The 22140-nt window shown below is 41.2% G+C and overlaps 3 protein-coding genes across 3 annotated transcripts in view; 2 read left to right on the top strand and 1 right to left on the bottom strand.

The window, feature by feature from the left end:
• The window catches only part of nmnat2 (nicotinamide nucleotide adenylyltransferase 2), a 29702-nt gene extending 26631 nt beyond the window's left edge, over positions 1 to 3071 (bottom strand). Inside the window, exon 1 of the mRNA XM_048989547.1 lies at positions 2847 to 3071. Coding sequence (XP_048845504.1) covers positions 2847 to 2931 — 85 coding nt within the window. The 5' untranslated portion in view covers positions 2932 to 3071. The remainder of the gene's footprint in view (positions 1 to 2846) is intronic.
• A 9625-nt stretch (positions 3072 to 12696) lies between these two features.
• On the top strand, positions 12697 to 15551 carry LOC125716936 (40S ribosomal protein S15-like). Its single transcript, XM_048989795.1, has 4 exons — positions 12697 to 12806; positions 13124 to 13209; positions 15081 to 15315; positions 15394 to 15551. Exons 1-4 carry the CDS (start codon positions 12804 to 12806, stop codon positions 15505 to 15507), a joined length of 438 nt encoding a protein of 145 aa, XP_048845752.1. The 5' UTR covers positions 12697 to 12803; the 3' UTR covers positions 15508 to 15551.
• A 1518-nt stretch (positions 15552 to 17069) lies between these two features.
• LOC125716840 (putative nuclease HARBI1) lies at positions 17070 to 21973 on the top strand. Its single transcript, XM_048989625.1, has 6 exons — positions 17070 to 17163; positions 17841 to 18603; positions 18695 to 19070; positions 20002 to 20105; positions 20383 to 20516; positions 21159 to 21973. The coding sequence occupies exons 2-3, from the start codon at positions 17934 to 17936 to the stop codon at positions 19057 to 19059; spliced, it is 1035 nt and encodes a 344-aa protein (XP_048845582.1). The 5' UTR covers positions 17070 to 17163; positions 17841 to 17933; the 3' UTR covers positions 19060 to 19070; positions 20002 to 20105; positions 20383 to 20516; positions 21159 to 21973.
• The last annotated feature ends 167 nt before the right edge of the window (positions 21974 to 22140 follow it).

Genomic DNA, 22140 nt, shown 5'->3' with positions numbered 1-22140 from the left:
TACCTCAAAACCAAAGGGGACTGGATTCATATATGATCTATCAATATATCAACAAACTATATCATCCATCCATCCATTTTCCAAACCACTTATCCAACTGGGTCGCGGGAGGGTCCAGAGCCTATCTCAAAAGCAATGGGCACGAGACAGGGAACACCCCAGGATGGGGGGCCAGCCCATCGCAGAGCACATTCACACACCATTCATTCACACATGCACTCCTATGGGCAATTTAGTAACTCCAATTAGCCTCAGCATGTTTTTGGACTGTGGGGGGAAACCAGAGTACCCGAAGGAAACCCCACGACGACATGGGGAGAACATGCAAACTCCACACACATGTGACCCAGGCATAGACTTGAACCTGGGACCCAGAGGTGTGAGGCAACAGTGCTAACCACTGCACCACCATGCCACCCCCAAACTATATCAGACTTCATAAATATGTCATCAGAAGTGAACTGCCAGAAAGCCTCCTTCTGAAGAATAATTCTCAGAAAAATTCTATAAAAGGTTACCCTTTATGTTATTTATTTGCCGTTTTCACTGTTCAGTGAGCACAAAATCACCCACAGACTTTGGATTTCTTTACAGCCATCCCAGGGTCACCCTGCTGAGCTCTCATACCGTGATAATGAGGCCAACGGCACTACAACCAGGACCCTCATACAGTATACCCCTTAAAGACCCCTTTACACTCATAATATTGCCCTTATAACTCAGCAACGCATTACAAGCAATGTCATCGTGTAGCTGACAGTATTACCACTTGGGATTCTCCTCCACGTATGCAGTGTGGAAAGCGTCTCCACTTCCCTGCAGCCCTTATTCCATGTTTATTATGAGTAGAGTAATAAAAACATTACAAAACATAAGAACTAATTTGTTCTCATTGCAACTCCATTATACTTCTGTGTACTAGAACTGCAATTAGCAGGAAGAGAAACTTATAATGTGAAAGTTTTTACTCTTAACAGTGGGAATATTTAAAACATCAGTTTCTCGTTGCAGACCTTTGACTGAAGAATTTTTGTTTGTTGGTGATCAGACTATTTATCAACTACAAAGAATGTCATTCAAACCCTGATATTGTCCAATGGTCACTAATTTTAGCACCAACATTGGCAGGGAATTTCAGTAATATGCACCATCAATACCACAATTATGTTACATTTATTAACCCAGTTCAGAAAGTATGCAAGAATGTTATTAGTTGTTTTTCGAAGGGTTTGAGGAAACAACACAAAATTGCACACACACACACACACACACACACACACACACACACACATACATGAACAGACGGCATAAAATTACACACAGATAATTTAGCATAACATCTCAGTATTGCCAGAGATAGTCAGATTCTCATTTGGTGACTCAAACAAAGCACTATTGTAACTTGCCCTATTCATTGAAATCTTAAAACAGAAATAACACATTAAAATCTTTAATCTGCAAGGTTTTGTTCTGTCAGTCAGACAGTCAGTCAGTTTTTAGTTTCAAATGACACATTATCTACTTTCCAATTACTAACAGCAACAATGACTATTCATTGTACTAAAACAAATTTACATAAATAAATATGTACACATTTGTCTAGGATTTGTTCATATAATATCATACTAAAGTAGTGTTTATTATAAGAAATCTAGGCAGGCACTCAAAATAAACGTAGCATTTCCCCGGACAGCACAAATAAAACCTTGGTTTCTCGTGAAGTCAAATTTAGCCTCCGCTGGCACATCAGCATCTGTGACCCAGTACTGCAGATACCTTGTGTGAAATGTGGACAAGACCTACCGCTGTCTGTTTTACGGTCGAACGAAGCAGCTGGTGGCCCAGATTCTGCTCATTTCTCAGTTTCACCAATCTACTATCTAGGCATCTTTCTCATCAGGACACTTCATCTCATCTGGGATGACCAGCTTGTCTCCCCAAAACATGCACATTTCACCTCCAGCATTTACCGGTTCACTTGATACCAATCAACCTGGATACAGGATGATCAAGGAGAGGAGTCCTTCAAAAGGCTTCAGAAGTTCATAAAGCTCCTCAAGGTTACCACATTGAGTATCATCAGGACCTTGGACTGTATCCTTTTCAAAAGGCTGGATATTCAAATCCCATTTCTAATAATTTTTGCGTTTTCAGTATTGGAAAATCACTTGTCACTCATAATTGCAGAATATATTATACTCTTAAGGACAGGATTTACATTTAGGATCTAAAACTGCAATGTATTATCAATAGACATCCGACCTGACTGCTATTAAACAATAGCAATTAATAGAATTATATGATGATACAAGTTTTTCACATAATGATATTGAATGAACAAATATTTTATGTAGCACTACCGAAACTAGCCAAAAAAATAACAATATATAAAAAATGGAATGTGGTTCTCCTTCTGCTTTTTGTTTATTTTATATGCACTTCCTGAACTGATTTCTATACACAAATATAATATGTGCAACAGAGATTTAGTATGTATACAACAGAAGCTACATATGTAATTATTTACATCTCAAATTAAAGGCCGACATGGGAACAAACCGTCATTTAAATAACGGATACAGTGCGCCACAGATAATACAGAGTTTATTATTAATATTTGGTTATTCAGAGAATGGTTACGTCCGTAATGGCGCGTACAGTTTCAGTACCGCTACGCCTAGACAGCGACTGACAAGCGGGGGATTAAAAAAGCGCATGTATCACCATCATACCGCAATATACGCACACACATTAAAAGACATGTTCCTAAAGGACACAAAAACAACGATCAACCCTAGATCTTCAATGAAAGCTCAGGTGATACAAAGGAAAAATGACAGTCTTACCGAACATATAAATATGTCCTTTGGTGATGGGGTTAAAGCTGCCACAGGACAATAAGATGACATGTGTTTTAGAAGCCTCGGTCATGATGACTGGCTTTTTTAGCCCGTTTTCTTCCACACTGCACAAACGATGCGTTTTGTTGTCTTTTATTGTTATCACAATAATAGGCGAGGCTCACGCTGACTGCTGCACCGTCACTCTTCCTAAGCGAAGCACGTCACCGCTCCCACGTCCATTCATATTTAAAGGCGCAGAGCGCTTCCAGCTCCTTCCATGTAGTTATTAATATCCTGGGCACCTTTTTAATACTAGCTGAAAATTTGACTCATCAAATGTTACACAAATTGCAATGAAAGAGAAAAAACTAAACTATTATATAACCTAACACAGAGCATCCGCATTTGGATGAGTATATTCCTGTGATCTCCATTTCCTTTATAGCAGATATTATTAATCTCCATGTTCCATGTTTTGTGATTACTCCAAACCATGTGTGAAATTGTGCATGGCCAATATCCAGACTGCGGCAGTTCATGTGTAATTGGAAATGTAGTCAATGCCATTTCTAGTTTTTTGATTGTATTTTTCGCTAATTGGATAGGTTCTGTGCCAAAATGCTTTTTCTTACTGCATCAGTGCAATTTCAATAAATCATGACATTGACATTGTACAGGGAAGTACTGTAAAAATACAGCTGCAGTAATTGCGTTTTACTGCTGGTTGCACACGCACATACAAATGAGTTATGCTTATCTTTGTGGGGAATCTCCATTCATTTCCGTGGCATAACCCTAATCCCAACATGGCAACCTTAATCCCGATCCAACTATGACAGCCTTAACCGTAAGCAGCCAAACTAAATATGACACCTATTTTAGTTTTTGATTACATTCACAGATTTATTTAGAACTGAGATTTCCCTTGTGGGGACTGGAAAAAGTGTCGCAAGATAATAAGTGTCAGGGTCAGCACCCATCTGACCCTGTCCTTGTGTCTCTTCCCCCGTGTGGCCGGCAGACATTTCTGGCAATCCTGTTCCCTTCTGTCTTTGTACTGGACCCTTGTGTGTTTCCCCTGCTCCCTAGATCACCACATAGCTCAATGGGCTGAGTGTGCAGCACAGAGGCTGAACCCTGCAGTTGTGGTTCGGAAGCCAGCTTCACCTGTTAATTGGTTTTCTATTTTTCTTGGTGTTTATTAGTCCTTTGCTTCCCTGTTCCAGTTTATTCTTAGTTAGGTATTGTTTTTCTCTGTGTTTAATTTGTACTGTTTATGTTTCTCTGCCCCTGCCTTGGTTATGTTCTGTTTTGCTTGTTTCTTGACTTTCTCCTAGTGCAGTATTTCCTTGTTTCCTATGATTCAGGTCTTGCAAGTTCCTTAGTTCTGTGTTCTTTAGTGTTAATTTCTTCACCTGTGTCTTGTTGCCCTGCACCCTCGTTGATTAGTTGTTTTTGATGAGTCACACTGAGCCTTTGTTAGTCTTCATTATAATTGTATATAAATGCCTGGCTTTGATCATTTCCTCAGTTGGTCACAGAAAACCACAGAGGTGTATACAAACACACACTCATACACACACATACACTGACAAAGGTGTACACACACACACACACACGACAGAGGTGTACACAAACACAATGAAGGAGGTGTATACACACACACATACACTGACAAAGGTGTACACACACACACAACAACAACAGAGGTGTACACAAACACACACACATACACTGACAAAGGTGTACACACACACACAACGACAGAGGTGTACACACACACACACAAAATGACAGAGGTGTACACACACACACACAAAATGACAGAGGTGTACACACACATACAACGACAGAGGTGTACATATATGTATATGTATATGACGTGTCATTATACAACCCCAAATCAGAAAAAGTTGGGACGGTATGTAAAATGAAAATCAAATTGAAAACAGTACTTTGTTAAATTATCTTTGACCTGTATTACATTGAAAACAATACAACAGCACATTATTTAATATGTTCCTCATGAATTTTATTGTTTTTCTCAAAATAAACACGTATTCCAATTTTGGTTCTTGCAACACATTTCAAAAAAAGTTGGGACAGTAAAGCATTTACCACTTTGTAATGTCGCCATTCCTTTTCACAACACTTAAAAGATGTTTAGGGACTGAAGACACCAAGTGATGAAGTGTTTCAGGTGTAATTTATTCCCATTCTTCCTGCAAACAAGTCTTAAGGTGGGCAACAGTACGGGGTCTTCGTTGTTGCATTTTGTGCTTCAAAATGCGCCACACATTCTCTATTGGAGACAGGTCGGGACTGCAGGCAGGCCAGTCAAGTACCCGTACCCTCTTCCTCCGCAGCCAGGACTTTTTAATGTGTGCAGAATATGGTTTTGCATTGCCTTGTTGAAATATGCATGAGCGTTCCTGGAAAAGATGTCTTCTTGAAGGCAGCATATTGTGCTCCAAAATCTCCATGTACTTTTCAGCATTAATGGTGCCATCACAGAAGTGCAAGTAGCCTTTGCCAAGGGCACTGGCACAATCCCATACCATGACAGACCCTGGCTTTTGGACTTGTTGCTGGTAATAGTCTGGATGATCCTTTTCTTCTTATGTCCAGAGCACACGGCGTCCATTTCTCCCAAAAAATACCTGAAATACTGATTCATCTGACCACAGTACATGTTTCCACTGTGTGATGGTCCAACCCAGATGCCTCCGAGCCCAGAGATGTCGACAGCACTTCTGGACACTGTTAACATAGGGCTTCCTTTTGTGGATGTAACTACGTATTGTGGTACTTGACAAAGGTTTGCCAGAGTAGTCCTGAGCCCATGTGGTCATATCGCTTATAGATGAATGACAATTCTTGATGCAGTGCCACCTGAGGGATCGGAGATCACAGTTTTTCAGCTTAGGCTTGCGTCCTTGTCCTTTAGGCACTGAAATTCTTCCAAATTCCTTGAATCTTTTAATTATGTTATGCACTGTTGAAGGTGAAATATCCAAATCTCTTCCTATCTTTCTTTGAGGAACAGTGTTTTTAAACATTTCAATAATTTTCTCACGTATTTGTTGGCAAACTGGCGATCCTCGGCTCATTTTTGCTCCTAAAGAACTACCCTTTCTTTTAGCTAGAGTCATTATCCTCAGCTCTAGCACCACCCACGTTTCTGCTATTGCTGTTAAGTCGTGGGCAGTGGAGGCGGCCCTTGTGTCCACGCATGACCGATTACAACAGGAGTATGCTGAGAACAATCCAATCCTCTATCTGATTCAGGCAGGTAAGTCTAATCACTGGGGTTCCACTACAATCCATTTGCTGGTAGGAATAAATAACACAGGAGGGCTGGGTTTGCTCAGCTCAGGTAATTATCACATGGGCTGTTGGTAAGGCATGGGAGGCTGAGGACCCCGAGCACTACGGCGCACGGGTGCAAGAACTGACTGTGACTGCTCTGCAATGCCGACGAAGCCCTGATAACTGTTCTTATTCTGCAGTGTCCTGTCCATCGGACTCGACCGTGATGGCGAAGGGAGTGACCCTGCCTGGGGATGGCTTGGCTGTCATCCCGGTGAATGGGACTGTGTGTTTCCGTCTGTCTAATTCAACCCAGTCTCGAACCCCTTCCTCCCCACCTCTTCACTGTAAGGCTTTGTAAAAAGGGAAGGGGTTTCTCTATGACTTGGGTTGGTAGTAGCGTTTGGGGGGTCAAGGAGTCCGATGTTAGTGGTTTATGGTAGTATATTGTGTATTGAAGTTTATTGAATTGGCGGACTACACATCCCATCATCCCCTGCGCACCACAAAATAACAGTCCATGCTTAGTGTGCTGTTTGGTTTATTTCTTTCTTTATACAAGGCAATAACTTACAGCTGTGAGGTACCCAGTGTTCTAGTTTTATCCATCGGCCATGGTAAAGGGAGAATTGGGGTAAATCAGCAGAAGTCTCTCACCAGGCTCTCACCAGCTTCCACCCCGGTTGCTGTTTCCTCTGGTCCCTCGGCATATGGGTTCCCTGCAGAAGCGCGCGCCACCTGGGGAAGGTTCCCTTATAGCCCAGGGTGGAACAGGGGAAGGTGAAGGTTTGGCACAAAGGGGGGGGAAATAGGTGAGAGAGGTTGTTTGTTCTTGCTTTTGTTGTGTGAGGTGGGATGTTCTGTGTGAAAGAGCAGGGGACGGTAATGCTTAATGGCCAGCTATTATGATGTGTTCGATGTTAAATGTATGTGTTGTAATGTATGTTAGTACATGAAACTCCAACTGGTTTCCCCTTGTCGTTGGGCTGTCCCAATTAGTTTAATGGGAAGCCGTATATAAGGGCAGGGGATTAGAGTAAAAAGGTGGTTGGTGCTCTTTCTTTTGGTCTAATTGTTTGTTTTTATTTATTTATTTTTTTGTTGTTTTTGTCATGCTGTGGCCTGTGTGGATTATGGGCATGTCAAGGCCAAGAGAGAAGGGTAACAGCTTGAGGTGAGGCTGGAAAGGCCCCATGAAATAAAGCTACCTTTGTTCTGAGGCCTACTGCGTTTGTGCCTGGTTTCTCCCCATTTGCATACTGGGTTGTTTGCATTCCCTCAATAAGGCAGGGCCTGTCCAGCTCTTGCCTTTTTCACAGGCTTATGTTAACTTCTCTGTCCTTGGTGATGTCCTGCTAGTGGCACTGCCGCGTTCTGCCTTTATCTGTGGTCGCAAAGACTCCCTTAAGGGTTACACTGTTTTGTCTCTTTCAAAACTGAAGGCTGATTGGTATTGTTATCTAGCTTATCTTGTTCCTCCTATTCGTGTGGTGCCCAGGGCGCAAATGTCATTTGCTGTGCATGCATATTCACGCAGCAGACAGTCTCTTAGTCGGACTGAGCAATGGTTTGGGGTGTTTATTCCATCCCTTGGGGTGGCAGGCCTTCAGACAGAGGTGGCTGCCCTGCATACTGCAGTTGAAAAGGTGGCCTATCAAACACTTGACACCGTGAAGGCCGTCTTGGGTGAATTGTCAGTGATTAAGCAGGTAGCTTTGCAAAACCGTATGGCATTGGATCTCCTGTTGGCTGAGAAAGGTGGAGTTTATGCTATTGTGGGGAGAAAATGTTGCACGTACATCCCTGATTCCTCTCAGGCGGTGCAGGATCTAGAGGACGTGGTGCACAAGCAGATGTCTGCTATACATGAGGAGCATGGCCTGTTTGAGTACAGCTGGGACTATTGGTTCTCCTCACTGATTCCGGGTTTATCCAGGGTGTTCAGATCCTTAGTTTTTAGTGTAGTGATCTTGCTTGTAGTGTTGCTACTAATGTTGTTGCTGTTTAGGTGTTGTTCTAGTATTCTGTCTTCCAAGGCAAATTCTGGGAAGACAGAATTCCTTTTCTTTCTATTCTTTCTTAGCTGCTTGTTTTTGGCTTCACTTTTGGCTTATCTCTTGGGAATTTCCTTTTAAACATGTTTTAAACTGATTTCAAGCTAACTTTAGCTGCAAGTTGGTGATTAGCTGACTGCTCCCTTCTGCGTTAGCTAGCATTAGCTGCATGTTTCTGAACACTTCGGATCCCCCAATTTCAGTGTTACTTTCCCTTGGCTTTGTACTCTTTCGCTATCCTTTTTCTCTTCATTATGCATCGATTTCTGATTGTTAAATCTAGCAATGCTGCTAGATGTTTGAAGCGACTGCTTCACAACCCAGCACATCCCAAGCCATCATGGTGCAGCCCAGTTGCCCAAGCACCTCACTCCTCGATCCCATTACCTGGTGCACTACGCCCCGGAAAATGATCGCGGGACCACAATCACTGATGGTAGCCGTGGACTGAATAGCTGTGCTCCGTCTCAGCCCACCAACCCAGCTTTTCCTAAGCATAACTTCCTAAGCATAACGGCATTAGAGAAAGACAAGGGATTCAGCAAGCATGCATATAGCCACGGTCATTTGAAGAATGTAATAACGTGGTCTGAAATGCAAAAGAAGGAGGTAACTGGGGAAACCATCGCAAGCTTTTGGGCTCCACCCAAATAGATAAAAATGCACACTATGTCAAAAGTGTAGGAGAGGTAGTAAAGTTCCTTTCAGTTAATGAGCCTCCTTTTCGTAGCCAAGAAAGGGAGCATGATGATGATGAACAGCATTAGTCTGCTGGCCTCTTCCTAAAGCTTTTTGAATACACACTGGCAAAGGATCCCATACTTAATGAAACTGCAAAAAGTATTCATCAAAATGCAAAATACACATCCAAAAACATTCAGAATGAAGTAATTGACACTCTAGCAACTTTAGTATTAAAGTAGATCAAAAAGAAATACAATAATGCATGTCATACAGGGTTTGGCATTAAAGGTGATTCAATTAGAGATTCAATTCAATTAGAGATGCAATGTGGAAACTCTTTCAATTATAATTTGGTTTGTGAGTGATGACATTCTTGAGGAACACCTTGGTCTGGAAGCAGAATGTTTTACCTCCCAAATAATAAATCATCTTTCTGACTGTGCAGACCAAATTATTAGTCAGTGCTACCATGGGGCCTCAGTTATGAGTGAGATCAGGGGTGGGGTCCAGGCCTTGTTACAGAAAAAGGTAAAAAATATTCCCTATTTCCACTGCTATAATCACCAGCTGCACTTAGCAGTGGTTCATGCAATGGAGGCAGAGCCATGTGCAAAAACATTTTTTGAGCTTTCAAGATCACTGCACTCCTTGTTCCATCGCCATTACGTGTCACAAAACTATCAAGTCCCCTCCCTTAAACGCCTGCTAGAGATTCGGCAGACAAGTCACCACAATGTGACAAAGTGTCTTGTGGACAATCAGGATGCTATCCTTAGTATCCTTTCAGAGATTTCAGAGGACATTGTAGCAGATGTTAGTATTTGCACAGAGGCATTAGGTTTGTTGATGATGCTGAAAAAAAAAAATTTCTTTGAAATAGGCAGATTCCTTCTTAAAGTGCTTACTGCTTTGAAGTCTGCAAATGCTTCACTGCGCAGCCAAAAAAAAGTCACCATTTAAATTTTTCGTTGGACCACCTATAGCTTTGATTATGGTGCACATTTGTCATGGCATTGTTTCCTCATACTTATGCGACATTTCACCCTTTATTTTCATCCAGTTTTGCATTCATTTCTCACCGAGATCCTGTATTGACATGTGAGTTGAACCACTCCATAAAACCTCCTTCAGCACATCCCAAAGACCTTCAGTGAGGTTAAGGTCACAACTCTGTGGTGACCAAGTCATCCATGAAAATGATTCCTTATGCTCCCTGAACCACTCTTTCACAATTCGAACCCAATGAATCTTGGCACCCTTGTCCTGGAATATGCACATGCCAACAGGGAAGAAAAAAATCCACTGATGATGGATGGAGGTGTAACCTGGCCATTCAGTACTCAGCTGATTTTACTTTATCGCTGCATAACATTGCTGAGCTGTAATAATGATCCAGTCATTGGCTCTTAAGTATTTGCTGATATAAATTCAAATGACAACTTTTTTTTTTGGCAGGACTGTGTATTTTACAGGCTCCTCCTGTTGACCTTGGCCTTGCTGGTGAAATAGTCAGTGCATCTCTACAGGCTCTGAAGAAGATGATGACTCACTGACTAATTTTGAGATAGACACCCCAGTTCCTGCAAAGAAAAGAAAAAGAGCAATGAGTTCACAGCTTACAGACAGTGTTGTTTCATGCACTGTAGGTCACTCCGAAACCTCTGAAGGTCCTAGCCAGGTTCTGAAGAGAGCTGTTCTCAACATTCTGGACAGAGCCATTGTGGAGATGGAGACCAGGTTCTCCAGAGGCAATCTTCATCTGATGATGGCAGTAAACTGCCTTCTCCGTCAATCTTCCTCTTTTCTGGATGCTGCTTTGTTACGCCCCCTGCAGGAGCTGGCAGGTACTGCCTGCAGCCACAGCCTTTCTAATAAAATTTGTGTTCTGAAAGTCATGTTCGAAAAGAAGTTCACCTCTGCTATTGCAGACCTCTCCACCATTTGCAAACACCTCCAAGAGTTTACAGAAGCTTTTCCTCAGCTCCATCATCGCTATGTAACCGTTATTGTGATTGGAGTTTCATCTGCAGCACGTGAGAGCTCTTTCTCCACTTTGTCACATGTCCTAACACCCTTCTGATGCACAATGTTACATGAGAGAAGGAAAACCTTGGTGCTTCTGGCTCATAAGGCCGTAAAAGCTGGACTAGATATGGATGAATTTGTTAGTGTTTTTGCACAAAGAAACAGAAGACTAATCCTACAATAGAGAACATACATAAGATCAAGGAGTCACTGAAAAATAAAAAAAAAACTTAGAAAAAAACTTAAAAGGGAAACTCAAACACTGAGAATATTATGGGTGTGGGGTCAAAATAATAAGATTATGCATTAGTGGGTTTCAAAAAATTAATTATAACTATGGTTTACTTTAGCTTTTGTTAAAAAAAAACATAAAACAGACAACTTTTTAGCTTAAACATACAAACATAAGTCATTGGTAGACGTATTTTCTTGGCACATTCTGGGCCTCTTATCACCAATCAAGCATCGTTTAAATGCCGCAGCCTACCTGAGTATTGTTGCTGACCATGTCTGTCCGTTTATGATCCCACTGTACCCAGGTTCTAATGGATACTTCCAGCAGCACAACACACCAGGTCACAAAGCTCAAATCATCTCAGACTGGTTTCTTAAAACATGAGAATGAGCTCACTGCACACAAATGGCCTCCACAGTCACCAGATCTCAGTCCAATATAGAACCTATGGGATGTGGTGGAACGGGAGATTCGCATCATGAAGGTGCAGAAGATATTAGGGTGCAGAAACACACGACAGACTGGACAAGGACATGACAGTGTAAACAAAGGTTTGACTAAGTAATATATCGAGTAACAGCAAGTTAGAGACCATGAGCTCACATAAAATCAGGTTAATACTAATGTAAGTACTGAAATGTAATCATTTGATAATGTGTCATTAATGTGCAGTTACACAGTTCCTTATAATATAGTTACATTGAGAAAAGGGAGCATCACTATTATATGAATAATTTTGTAATCATGTGAACATCCATCCATCCATTTTCCAAACTGCTTATTTAAGTGGGTCACGGGGGGTCCGGAGCCTACCCCGGAAGCAATGGGCACGAGACAGGAAACAACCCTGGATGGGGGGCACACTCACACACCATTCACTCACATATGCACTCCTACAGGCAATTTAGCAACTCCAATTAGCATGTTCTTGAATTGTGGGGGGAAACCGGAGTACCCGGAGGAAACCCCACGACGACAAGGGGGGAACATGCAAACTCCACACACATGTAACCCAGGCGGAGACTCAAACCCGGGTCCCAGAGGTGTGAGACAACAGTGCTAACCACTGCACCACCATGCTGCCCCTAATGGGGACATGTCTTTTATTGTAAAAATAATAATAAATTATAAAAAAAAAATGCAAAAAAAGATTAAAAAAAAAAAATCAGAGAAAGGAGTATGATAGGGTGCACATTTTTATGTAAAGTGAGTATTTGATGCATATTAGTAAGAAAAGTTGGCAATTATTTAGGTCTTCATTGCGGAGCTTGTTTGATTTTTTGTAAATTTCTGCGATTTTAGAAGCGCTATGTCCTGGAGGGACAGACGTTTTCTGTTTATTCTGTTTCATGTTATTAATATTATTCCACTACCAATTTATCCAACTGCCTATTTATTCATCCTCTAAGCGCTCGGGGTAGCGGGCATTACTATTTAATGCCCTGAAAACCAGGGGTCGGGGAGATTATTGGGCTGTTCACACTCCAGACCAAAAGGTGGCGATATTCACTTTTCTCTTAAGTTCAATTAAAGGGCTCGTCCGCCTATTCTCTTTCTAGACGGATGGCGTCAGTCAGAAGGAAATGAGGAAATGGAGCGCGTGAACGAATCGAGGGCAAGCGTACGGTTTCCTTTCTGATCCTTGCAAGGAAGATGGTGGGTGTTATTATGATGAGCCAAGATAATCCGCATCCATCGTAGGAAACTAAACCAAATTAGATCAAGTTAAAACAACCAACATAAATCTTAAACATGTACTGACGCTGTGATATAAAAATAAACGTAAAATAACCAGCCATTTAATTACAAATTTAACTACAAAACCGTCTCAGAAAACACAAGCCAAACATAATATTAAGAATGTTTCGCCATTGTACATAATTAGACAAAACACGCACATAGCTATGTGTATTTATTTTTTTGTGGAATTCAGGTTTCAGTTTACTTACTTTAGTCCTGCTGATTTATAACAGGCGGACCCGGAGCAGAAGAAGAAGCGGACCTTCAGGAAGTTCACCTACAGAGGTGTGGACCTGGACCAGCTGCTCGATATGTCTTAGTAAGACTGACTTTATTATTCATCCTAGGGGGAAATTCTGAAGTACTCTTCCGCCTGTAGTAAATGCGAAATTGTTTTTCACTATACAAATTAGATATTTTTACCCTTGTTTGGGGCGTATTTTGCACGGGTCCTTTCATTTTGAGTATGAAGTTGTCCAACGTTAAACACCTTTAACGAATTTCCCTAAGATTGACTCTCATGCGAATTGTACCATTGTACATTAGTAATTTGCTTAAACTGGACAGTAGCATTGTGATATCAATACGTCGATATAGTACTGTTTACTGTTATTGGATGCAGTTTTCATGCAGTTCATGAAAAGTATGCATCTGTTGAGGGGAGTGACTACTACACATATTTTACTGTAATTGTATTGCTCACGTTAGGGCAAACGTAGACTAAGTCATTGCCTTTATTGCAGTAAGATAAATTGGCCTGTATGAGAATTATGTTGACAATTGTATTCATCATGGTATAGGTTTTATAGAATTAGCCTACATCGCATGCTGTGTCCTTTGTTCTGTGGATTGCATTTTTACCGTATTGCATACTGCTTTGGTCCACGTGACCAAAACTGCATGAGGCACAACTCAGCTCAGTTATCAACTTACTCAGGACCAAGTGAGTCCGCATAGGACCACAAACAGAGTACACAAAATCAACAGAAATACAGCAAGCATATATATTTTTGAAATGTTTTAGAAAGTGACATCAGTGTTTATCCTTCATTAAATTGGTAGGGCATCATGGAAGTGAATACATGAATAGTTGTTGTAAGGAGAATGGATTACATGGGGGGGCAGCATGTTTTTTGCTTCATCTGGCACCTGCATTATTTTTGTAGATTTGAGTGGATGACTTTCGAGCTGTACAGACACTTAGAGTTGTTCAACTTAGTGGACCAAACAAACAGCTATATACTGACTTTGGATTATCTGTGCCTTTTTTGCTTTTTTGTTAGTTACACTGTAAATTAGAATAAAGCTCTGGTTTAGTCTTTTTGGTTTAGTTTTTTTCCACAGACTGCTGCAGTGTCAGTGCTGGTGTGTTTCACAATGTATACATGTATAGTATTGATATCTGTAAGAGATGCACCAATCCGATATTCAGATCGGTATCAGCATCAATCCAGACCTATTAGACGGATCGAGTGTCTGCCAAATCTGACCAATCCACGTCTAATCCTTGTTTATTTAGTTTTCAACAGTTTGTAAAAAGAGAGCTCCTATTTCTTGTTATATCATCTAATTAGTCGCACAATAGCAATTTCCCATCGTATATGTTTTTTGCGGCATTCAAGATGAACAGTAACGCTGCCTCTGTGTGAGTGCAGTGACTTCTACCTCCTGTGATGTCTTACTCAAACCCTTTGCAGTACGAGGAGCATAAGAACATCACATTAGAGGGTGACAATCTGGAAATATTTTACACCTTTAATAACTAGTAGCACAGCAATTTGCAATCTTTGTAAAAACAAGTTTTGAGAGATGGAAGAAGTGTTTAGTGAAAAATCCCGCTAAAAGTGCAGGGACTTGTCCGAGATGCAAGTAATATGAAAAATGCCTCAAACACTTAAAACAAGATGTACAAACGATGTGGAACAGTTCATTATGTGTGTTCGTAGTAGCATAATTAAAGCTTTTTTGGCATTTTTATTTAGTGTACATTTTTTAAAAGTGTACATTTATTATATTAAAATATTAAAGTGAAAAGACCTCTTGTATCGGAATCTGTATCGTTATAGACAGTTGTGTATCGGAATCAGATCGGAACAGAAAAAATGTGGATCGGCCCATCTCTAGTATCTGTCACACAACGGTAACTTGTACCTGATGTCCAGTGTCTCTTCTCTATTCCCTCTATTGTAGTGAGCAGCTCATGCAACTATATTGTGCCCGTCAACGCCGACGGATGAACCGCGGCCTGCGTCGCAAGCAGCAGTCGCTCTTGAAGCGCCTGCGCAAGGCCAAGAAGGAGGCTCCTCCCATGGAGAAGCCCGAGGTTGTGAAGACTCATCTGAGAGACATGGTCATCCTGCCTGAGATGGTGGGCTCCATGGTCGGCGTGTACAACGGCAAGACCTTCAACCAGGTGGAAATTAAGGTGACGATGAGAGAGATTGTTAGCTGTGTTTCTGTGGGTACTCTAGTCTGTTATCCTCATGGTTACATTCCCTTGCAGCCCGAAATGATTGGACACTACCTCGGAGAGTTCTCCATCACCTACAAACCTGTCAAACATGGACGTCCTGGTATTGGAGCAACACACTCTTCCCGCTTCATCCCTCTCAAGTAGAGATGTTTTGGCTTCTTGGTGTAAATAAAATTAATTGAAACTTACATTTCCTGCTCTTTATTATTTTGATTACACATGCAAAGTACTATTATCTGATCTGAATGCAGCAATATGTAACCTAAAGCCAGCAGATATATTATTTTTCAGGAAAAACAGTTGGGTATGCCTGATTGGCTGCTGTGAGACCTAGGAAGGGTGAAGCTCCACTCAGGGTCACTTACAGTGCGCACATGGCCCAGCACCAGCCTAAGACTCCTATTCAGTTGTGGCCATGGGCTTGTGATTGGAGGAAGTGTGCGGTTCGGGAGATTAGACCATTCGTTCAAATCGCAGGGCTGGCAGAGTGATTTCACCCCCAATTCCAAATTGCAACAGGGACCCTGCTTTCTCAAAGACAGAAAAACATCCATAGCTTTGGATAAAATACATTTTCTACAAAATTAATAAAATGTGATTGTGGTTCCCGTCCTAGAAGCGAGTTACCTTCCAGGATGAGAACCACAGGACACGGGTGAAAGAGCAGTCTTGAAGGGAGACTAGACCGTTTCAGGACACGTGTACACTGAGCAATTTACAGATTCTAGTTGGTCTATATCTGGAGTATCTAAAGAAAAGCCAGGCACAAGAACAACAAGGTACACTCCAGACAGAACAAGAGTGGAATTAACACCTTTAACCCCAGATATGTGAGACTACAGTTCTACCCACTATTCCATAATACATAATTTCTCAATTTACCTTTTATCACCATTGAATCTTTTTTATGGTACAATTAGATCAGGGGTGGCAATCTTAACCACAAAGGGCCGGTGTGTATGCAGGTTTTCACTGCAACTCCCCAATTAGGTCGCTAATTAGAGTACTGATTGGCTGAAGAGTCCTCACACCTGGGTTTGAACAGCTGACCCAAAACCTGCATACACACCGGCCCTTTGCAGACAAGATTGGCCACCCCTGACATTTGACCTTTCTAATGCTTTGTTTTCGTATTGACTAGTAAAAACTACACGTTCTGACAAATTATAGTTTTATTGTATTGGTAGTTAGTTAACATGCTACCTAACTGATCAATAATTATGTGAACAATCTAATAAACTATATAATATATGCTACTAAACAACTAAAACTAGCAACTTAAGTCAAATATTACGTGTGCGTTCAGCACCTCTCTCCAGGTTATTGTGCTGCGTGGCTGGCTAGCTACTCAACGCTTTTCTCCTGGTACTGGCACTGTCCTGGCTCACACTGTAGTGTGTAGTTAGCGGTCATTCATAAAAACAAGCATAATAGCCAAGTAGGTAGAATATGTAACAGAGAATAGTTGTGTCATTTAAAAGTAAAATTGGTGCATTTTAGCGTTTGAGTTGCTAAAAGTTGCAAGATAGGTTTTCAAAGTAGCTAAATTTGTTGCTTTTTTGGGGGGGGAAATGCTGCCTGAGTAGTCTGAAAAGTTGGTAAATCCAGCAACAAAATCGCTAAGTTGGCAGCACCAGCCGTCACAATTACCTCGCAGTGGACGCGTGAGAACACCTTTCCCAGAATACCTTTCGGTTATGACGGCGAAAGAATTTCCCGTGCTGAATTTCCGGTTCCGCCTTTTCGGGATATTTCCTAAAGCTTAGAGGTTGCTCATGTTCGTGCTTTGCCGCGTTTCAGGTTTGTAAAACACCGTAAATTGGTGTATCTGCATTTATGTACGATTACATTGAGTACGTTTAACAGTTAATTCTAAGTTAATTAAATAACTACCTTCTTAAAGCTACTTTCCTATCTCGGGGATATTGCTAAATATATACACCTTAATCTTGCTGAAGTGAAAACAGTCAGATTAATTGCCGTATCCCGCATATTTCATTCACTGTCCCGGTCCTCTTGCGGTGCGCAAATATTAAACGTATGTTTTGTAAATTAATTAATTATCAACAACTTCTAAATTGTTCATCAAAAGTTTACCCATTTTACTACACTGCTTGTGTTTGTTGCAATATATCTGGCCTCTCTTCATAAAGGCTTTATACAAACAAAAAAGACGAGGAACATTCGTAAATCTGTACCAGAACTTTGGGGAAAAAACTTGAAAATGTACACACATTCACCAGTGGTCCAGAGCTGCCTCACGAACTTTTTGTAGGAAACAGACGAAAAGTATCATGTAGAGTTCAAATAGAAATGTGCTTCTTAGTGGCATTTAGTTTTAGCGCTTGGTAAAATGCGCGTTAATAAATACAGAAACATTTGTACTGATAACATTTTGTTTTCGTTTCGAGTGAATCAACATATTGTAAAATAACTTTATATATAACAAAATATTTATTGCGTATTGTTTGTTACAGGTGTGCATACTGAAAAATCAAAGTAGACACCAACAGGAGCAGCCTCATGTATCTATAAAAATCCCCGTGAGTAAATTTATTACTTTCGGCATCATGGCATATTTAGCTTTACTAGAGGACATTGCGCGTAGCCAAATACGACGGGAGCGAGTATTTAGAGATCGCAGTGATTTCTTTTCCAATGATGATTGGTGGCTTATCAGTCGTTTTAGACTGCCAAGAGCGATTCTCATGGAATTGTGCAATGAATTGGCCCCTACTCTTGAACGACCTACATCACGTAATCATGCTGTTCCTGTCCAGCTCCAAGTACTGACAACACTTGGATTTTTGGCAACAGGAACATACCAACGCGAACTGGCTGACAGATCAGGGATATCCCAGCCTACAATGAGTTCCTTTATTCCTCAAGTAGTGGCTGGCATTAATCGACTGTCCAGTCAGCATATTAAGTTTCCCTGTGGAGTCGATGTACAGGCAAACATCAAAACACAATTTGCAGCAATGTCCGGGTTTCCTAATGTCATCGGTGCTATTGACTGCACACACATTGCAATAAAAGCACCATCAGAGAATGAAGCTACTTTTTTAAACAAAAAACAGTTTTATTCCATCAATGTGCAACTCATCTGTGATGCCAACATGGTTTTAACAAATGTTGTTGCACGTTGGCCTGGATCTACGCATGATGCTCTTATTCTTCAAAAGAGCAGTGTAGGACGTAGTCTTGAGGCTGGGGTACTTCAAGATGGTTGGCTGATCGGTAAGTTGAATATACACATATATACACCATATGTATGGAGTTTTTGTATATATGTTTTCCTTTGACCAATATGTCTGCGTGCTATTAACAGGTGATAGTGCTTACCCACTAAAGCCCTGGCTGTTAACCCCATTCTACCATCCATGCAGTGAAGAGGAACGCCGGTTTAACGAGGCACACGGAGTGGCACATTCAGTGATAGAGCGCACCATATGTTGTATGAAAAAAAGGTGGCGGTGTTTGGACAGGTCAGGTGGCGTTCTGATATACCACCCGACAAAGGTGTGCAATATTGTAATAGCTTGTTGTGTCCTACACAACTTGGCCCAGCGACACAACCTGCCTCTTCCTGAACCACTAAATATCGAAATGGATGATATCGCTGTTGAGCCCCTGCCGGAACCAGCTGACCTCTCTGCTGTGAGACTGAGGGTGGATGTTTGCAAGAGAATGTAAAACTCTCCCAGGTACTTTTTTTGACAATTCTTTTAATACAGCTTCAGTAATGTATCCATACAATTTATACAGATGTATGCTGTGCTCATTACAAAAACGTGAATAATGTAATACATTTTCAGCTCAAATTCAAAATAAGTTTTTTGCCAAGTTGACAGTAAAACATCTTATTCATTTCAGCGTACACCCATAAACCTGTATAATAGTTAACCCACTCATAAGCGATCCGCGGTGTACCTCAAGCTGTGTCCTGTGCAGTCCTGCCAAATCCCCCACAATGTTGATCAGATTAAGTACATAGAATTTGGGATCAGTGAGAATTAACCCAGATTTGAACTGAAAACATATTTAAACCAAAAAGCAAGCAGCGGTCATTAATTTTTCACAAGCTAATACTGTATCATGATTCCCCTGTAACGTGAATTGTTTTTATATATGTAATGTATGTATGCTTTAAATCGGGTCACCATCCTTTTTGAAACGGCTACTTCATGGGAACTGATCCAGACGAAGGGCTACCAGAACAGACTTTACCCAAATTTATCTAAACTTCATGTATAATAAACATGTTTTAAATGCTTGTTTTTAGATATTGTCATTTTCAAATCTATATGAATGTAAATGTGATTAAAGAAGAATAGCAACAGGATAAAATTTAATTTTAAACGCTGCTCACTGGTGAGCTATGCTATTTTTAGAAGAGGTCCGCGGGCGACTCGTCCTTGGAGGCATCCTAGTGCCCGCGGGCACTATGTTGGTGACCCCTGCTTTAAGTCATAGTGATACTGAAATATGTCAAGAATTATATGAAATCAGTGCAATACGAAAACCTATTCACGTTGCAAACATGGGTTCATGAATCCTGTTTTGGGAAGAAAAGTGTGTGAACCATGTAGGCTGAGAAGTGTTTGATAATGGCTGTTATGTGTTCTGTGCCCATAGGATGGCTGCTGGGCATGCAGATAGGGCTCCCCTGTCTTGGGGGATGCTGAAAACGTCACCCCTGGCAGTCTCATATTGCTGTATGGCTTTGGCCACAATTCAAGGTGTGGCAGCTGTGGTCTTCGTGTGTTGTACAAGGCAATATGTAGCGTTCTTCACAATTTTGTCTTGTACATCTAATGTGAACATCTGACTGTTGGTTAGTCCTATATCTTCAGCCTTCCTTAAACTACAAAGAAGTTGAATCTCAAGTAGCAACAGGTGGTATCTGCCTTTCAGTATTAAAATGATGGTATGAGCCCCAACCCCAAGTTTGCTCTTCTGTACTTTGCCTGTGTTGTTAAACTAGTTAACTCTGTTTTATTTGTGTTGCTTTCACAGTTAATCACCCTCCCCAATGTGAGTCTGATGTAAACACCATGTGAACCTTTCCTGAACCTGTCCAAAGATGAAGGTCCCAGTCCACATTCTGTGACTTCCCCAGCATGCAAGGAAAAAGGAGAACATTCCCAAGGGTATGGATGGGCGCACGTGTTAAATCCTGATGCCATGGTCCACTTTCGGTGGTACCCAAACACCCCAAACTGTATGATCTGTAAGGTTGGGTGTGGGTATGTCTATGCAGAAGCTGGATGTTTTGATACCCAAAGGCAGATGGAAACTCACGGACTCATTGGATATGATGACATTAGAGGCTGGTGCTGGTATGAATGAGTGTATGTTTTGATTTTTCAGGGAATAGAATTTTAATTAGATTTTTATTAAGAGTTATTTGGTCAGTTGTGTAATATGGTTGTATGGTAGGGGTAGGGATGTGAGTGCGGGTATGTTGTTACAAAAGCCGGTGGCTAGTTGGTGCTGAAAATACACATTGGTGTTGATCTTGGAGTGCATCTGAGGCCTGTCTCTGCTTCTGGGGGTCTGTGCATGACCTGGCCGGTGATTAGAGCCCCAAGACGCCACTTCCCCGGCCTGTGCACTCATGTCTCGACCAGCAGTGCCCAAAGGGCTCACTGCTGGAGTCTGATCCTGCTGTCCGAGAGCTGCCACCTGCTGCAGAATGACCCTGCATGGCTCTGCTGCATTCGATGCTCTGCTAAGGCTGAACTCCTTGGTGCTTCTGGGAAATCATTTTGGCTTTATTTTGCCCCCTACAGGCGGATTGTGCCATCCAGGAGGAGACCACATGGGTCAGCGGACACTTGACAGTAAACAGCGATCAAATTGCATCTCAGAAGTTTTCTTCGAGATATTTGACGTTCAAAAACAGTCTAATAATTAGCAATGACTTTACGAAAAAAAGTATCAGCCTCAAGCTGCTCGTCGGCAGGCTCCATATGGTTCACTAGGGTTGCACTCTGTGCTCGTAATCAAAGCCCGTAACCCCATTCGCTCCAGGGACACTGTCTGGCCCTGCTGTGTGATCCGCACTTGTGTAAGGCTTTAATTTAGTGTCTGCTAAATACATGTAGGTGTTGCTGATTATTCTTAATATGAAATGCGTTCTGATTAAAATGTGCCACAGGTGCATTGTTCATGGAAATGTTATGCCTTGTTTAAAAGCAACCGGCCATTAATGCCGACATGGATGTAATATCACGTTTTAAAATGAAGGGGAATTGCCTTTATGGGACTAAAATTAAAATTCAAATTAATTTAGATGAGGATTTGGTCATTGCAGATATTCACCTCAGGAATTAAAATGTGCCTAATTTTAATTTTTTAACAAATATGGAGAAATTGAATGCTGTTTGGTAGTATGTGAAGATACCAGAGTGGCCTGAAAATAAAACTGAAATTAATCAAAAACACATGAGACTATCTCGGGGATATTCCAGAAAATGGGTTAGCATCCCACTTTCCGAAGGCAAGTTTGCAATAATATTTCATCTGCAATAGTATTTTTCATCCCATTCCATGATTTAGGGATCAGTAAAGTTTCATATAATTTGATTAAAATTTGTTTATTGAATACCCATGTTTAGCCTTATTTCAAACATACACCATGGATTTACATTGATTTCCTAACTAATTCAATGCATTCCCCTCTTTCTTCCTACTGGATGCTACTTGTATAATATAGGACAGGGTTCCCTGATTCAGGTGCACAGTTTGCAGATTTCCCTGCTTACACATCTT

Source organism: Brienomyrus brachyistius, chromosome 21 (assembly GCF_023856365.1).
Source record: "Brienomyrus brachyistius isolate T26 chromosome 21, BBRACH_0.4, whole genome shotgun sequence".
In the NCBI taxonomy this organism is placed as follows: Eukaryota; Metazoa; Chordata; class Actinopteri; order Osteoglossiformes; family Mormyridae; genus Brienomyrus; species Brienomyrus brachyistius.
The sequence above is the reverse complement of the archived record's forward strand: the minus strand, read 5'-3'. Positions and strand labels throughout refer to the sequence as shown.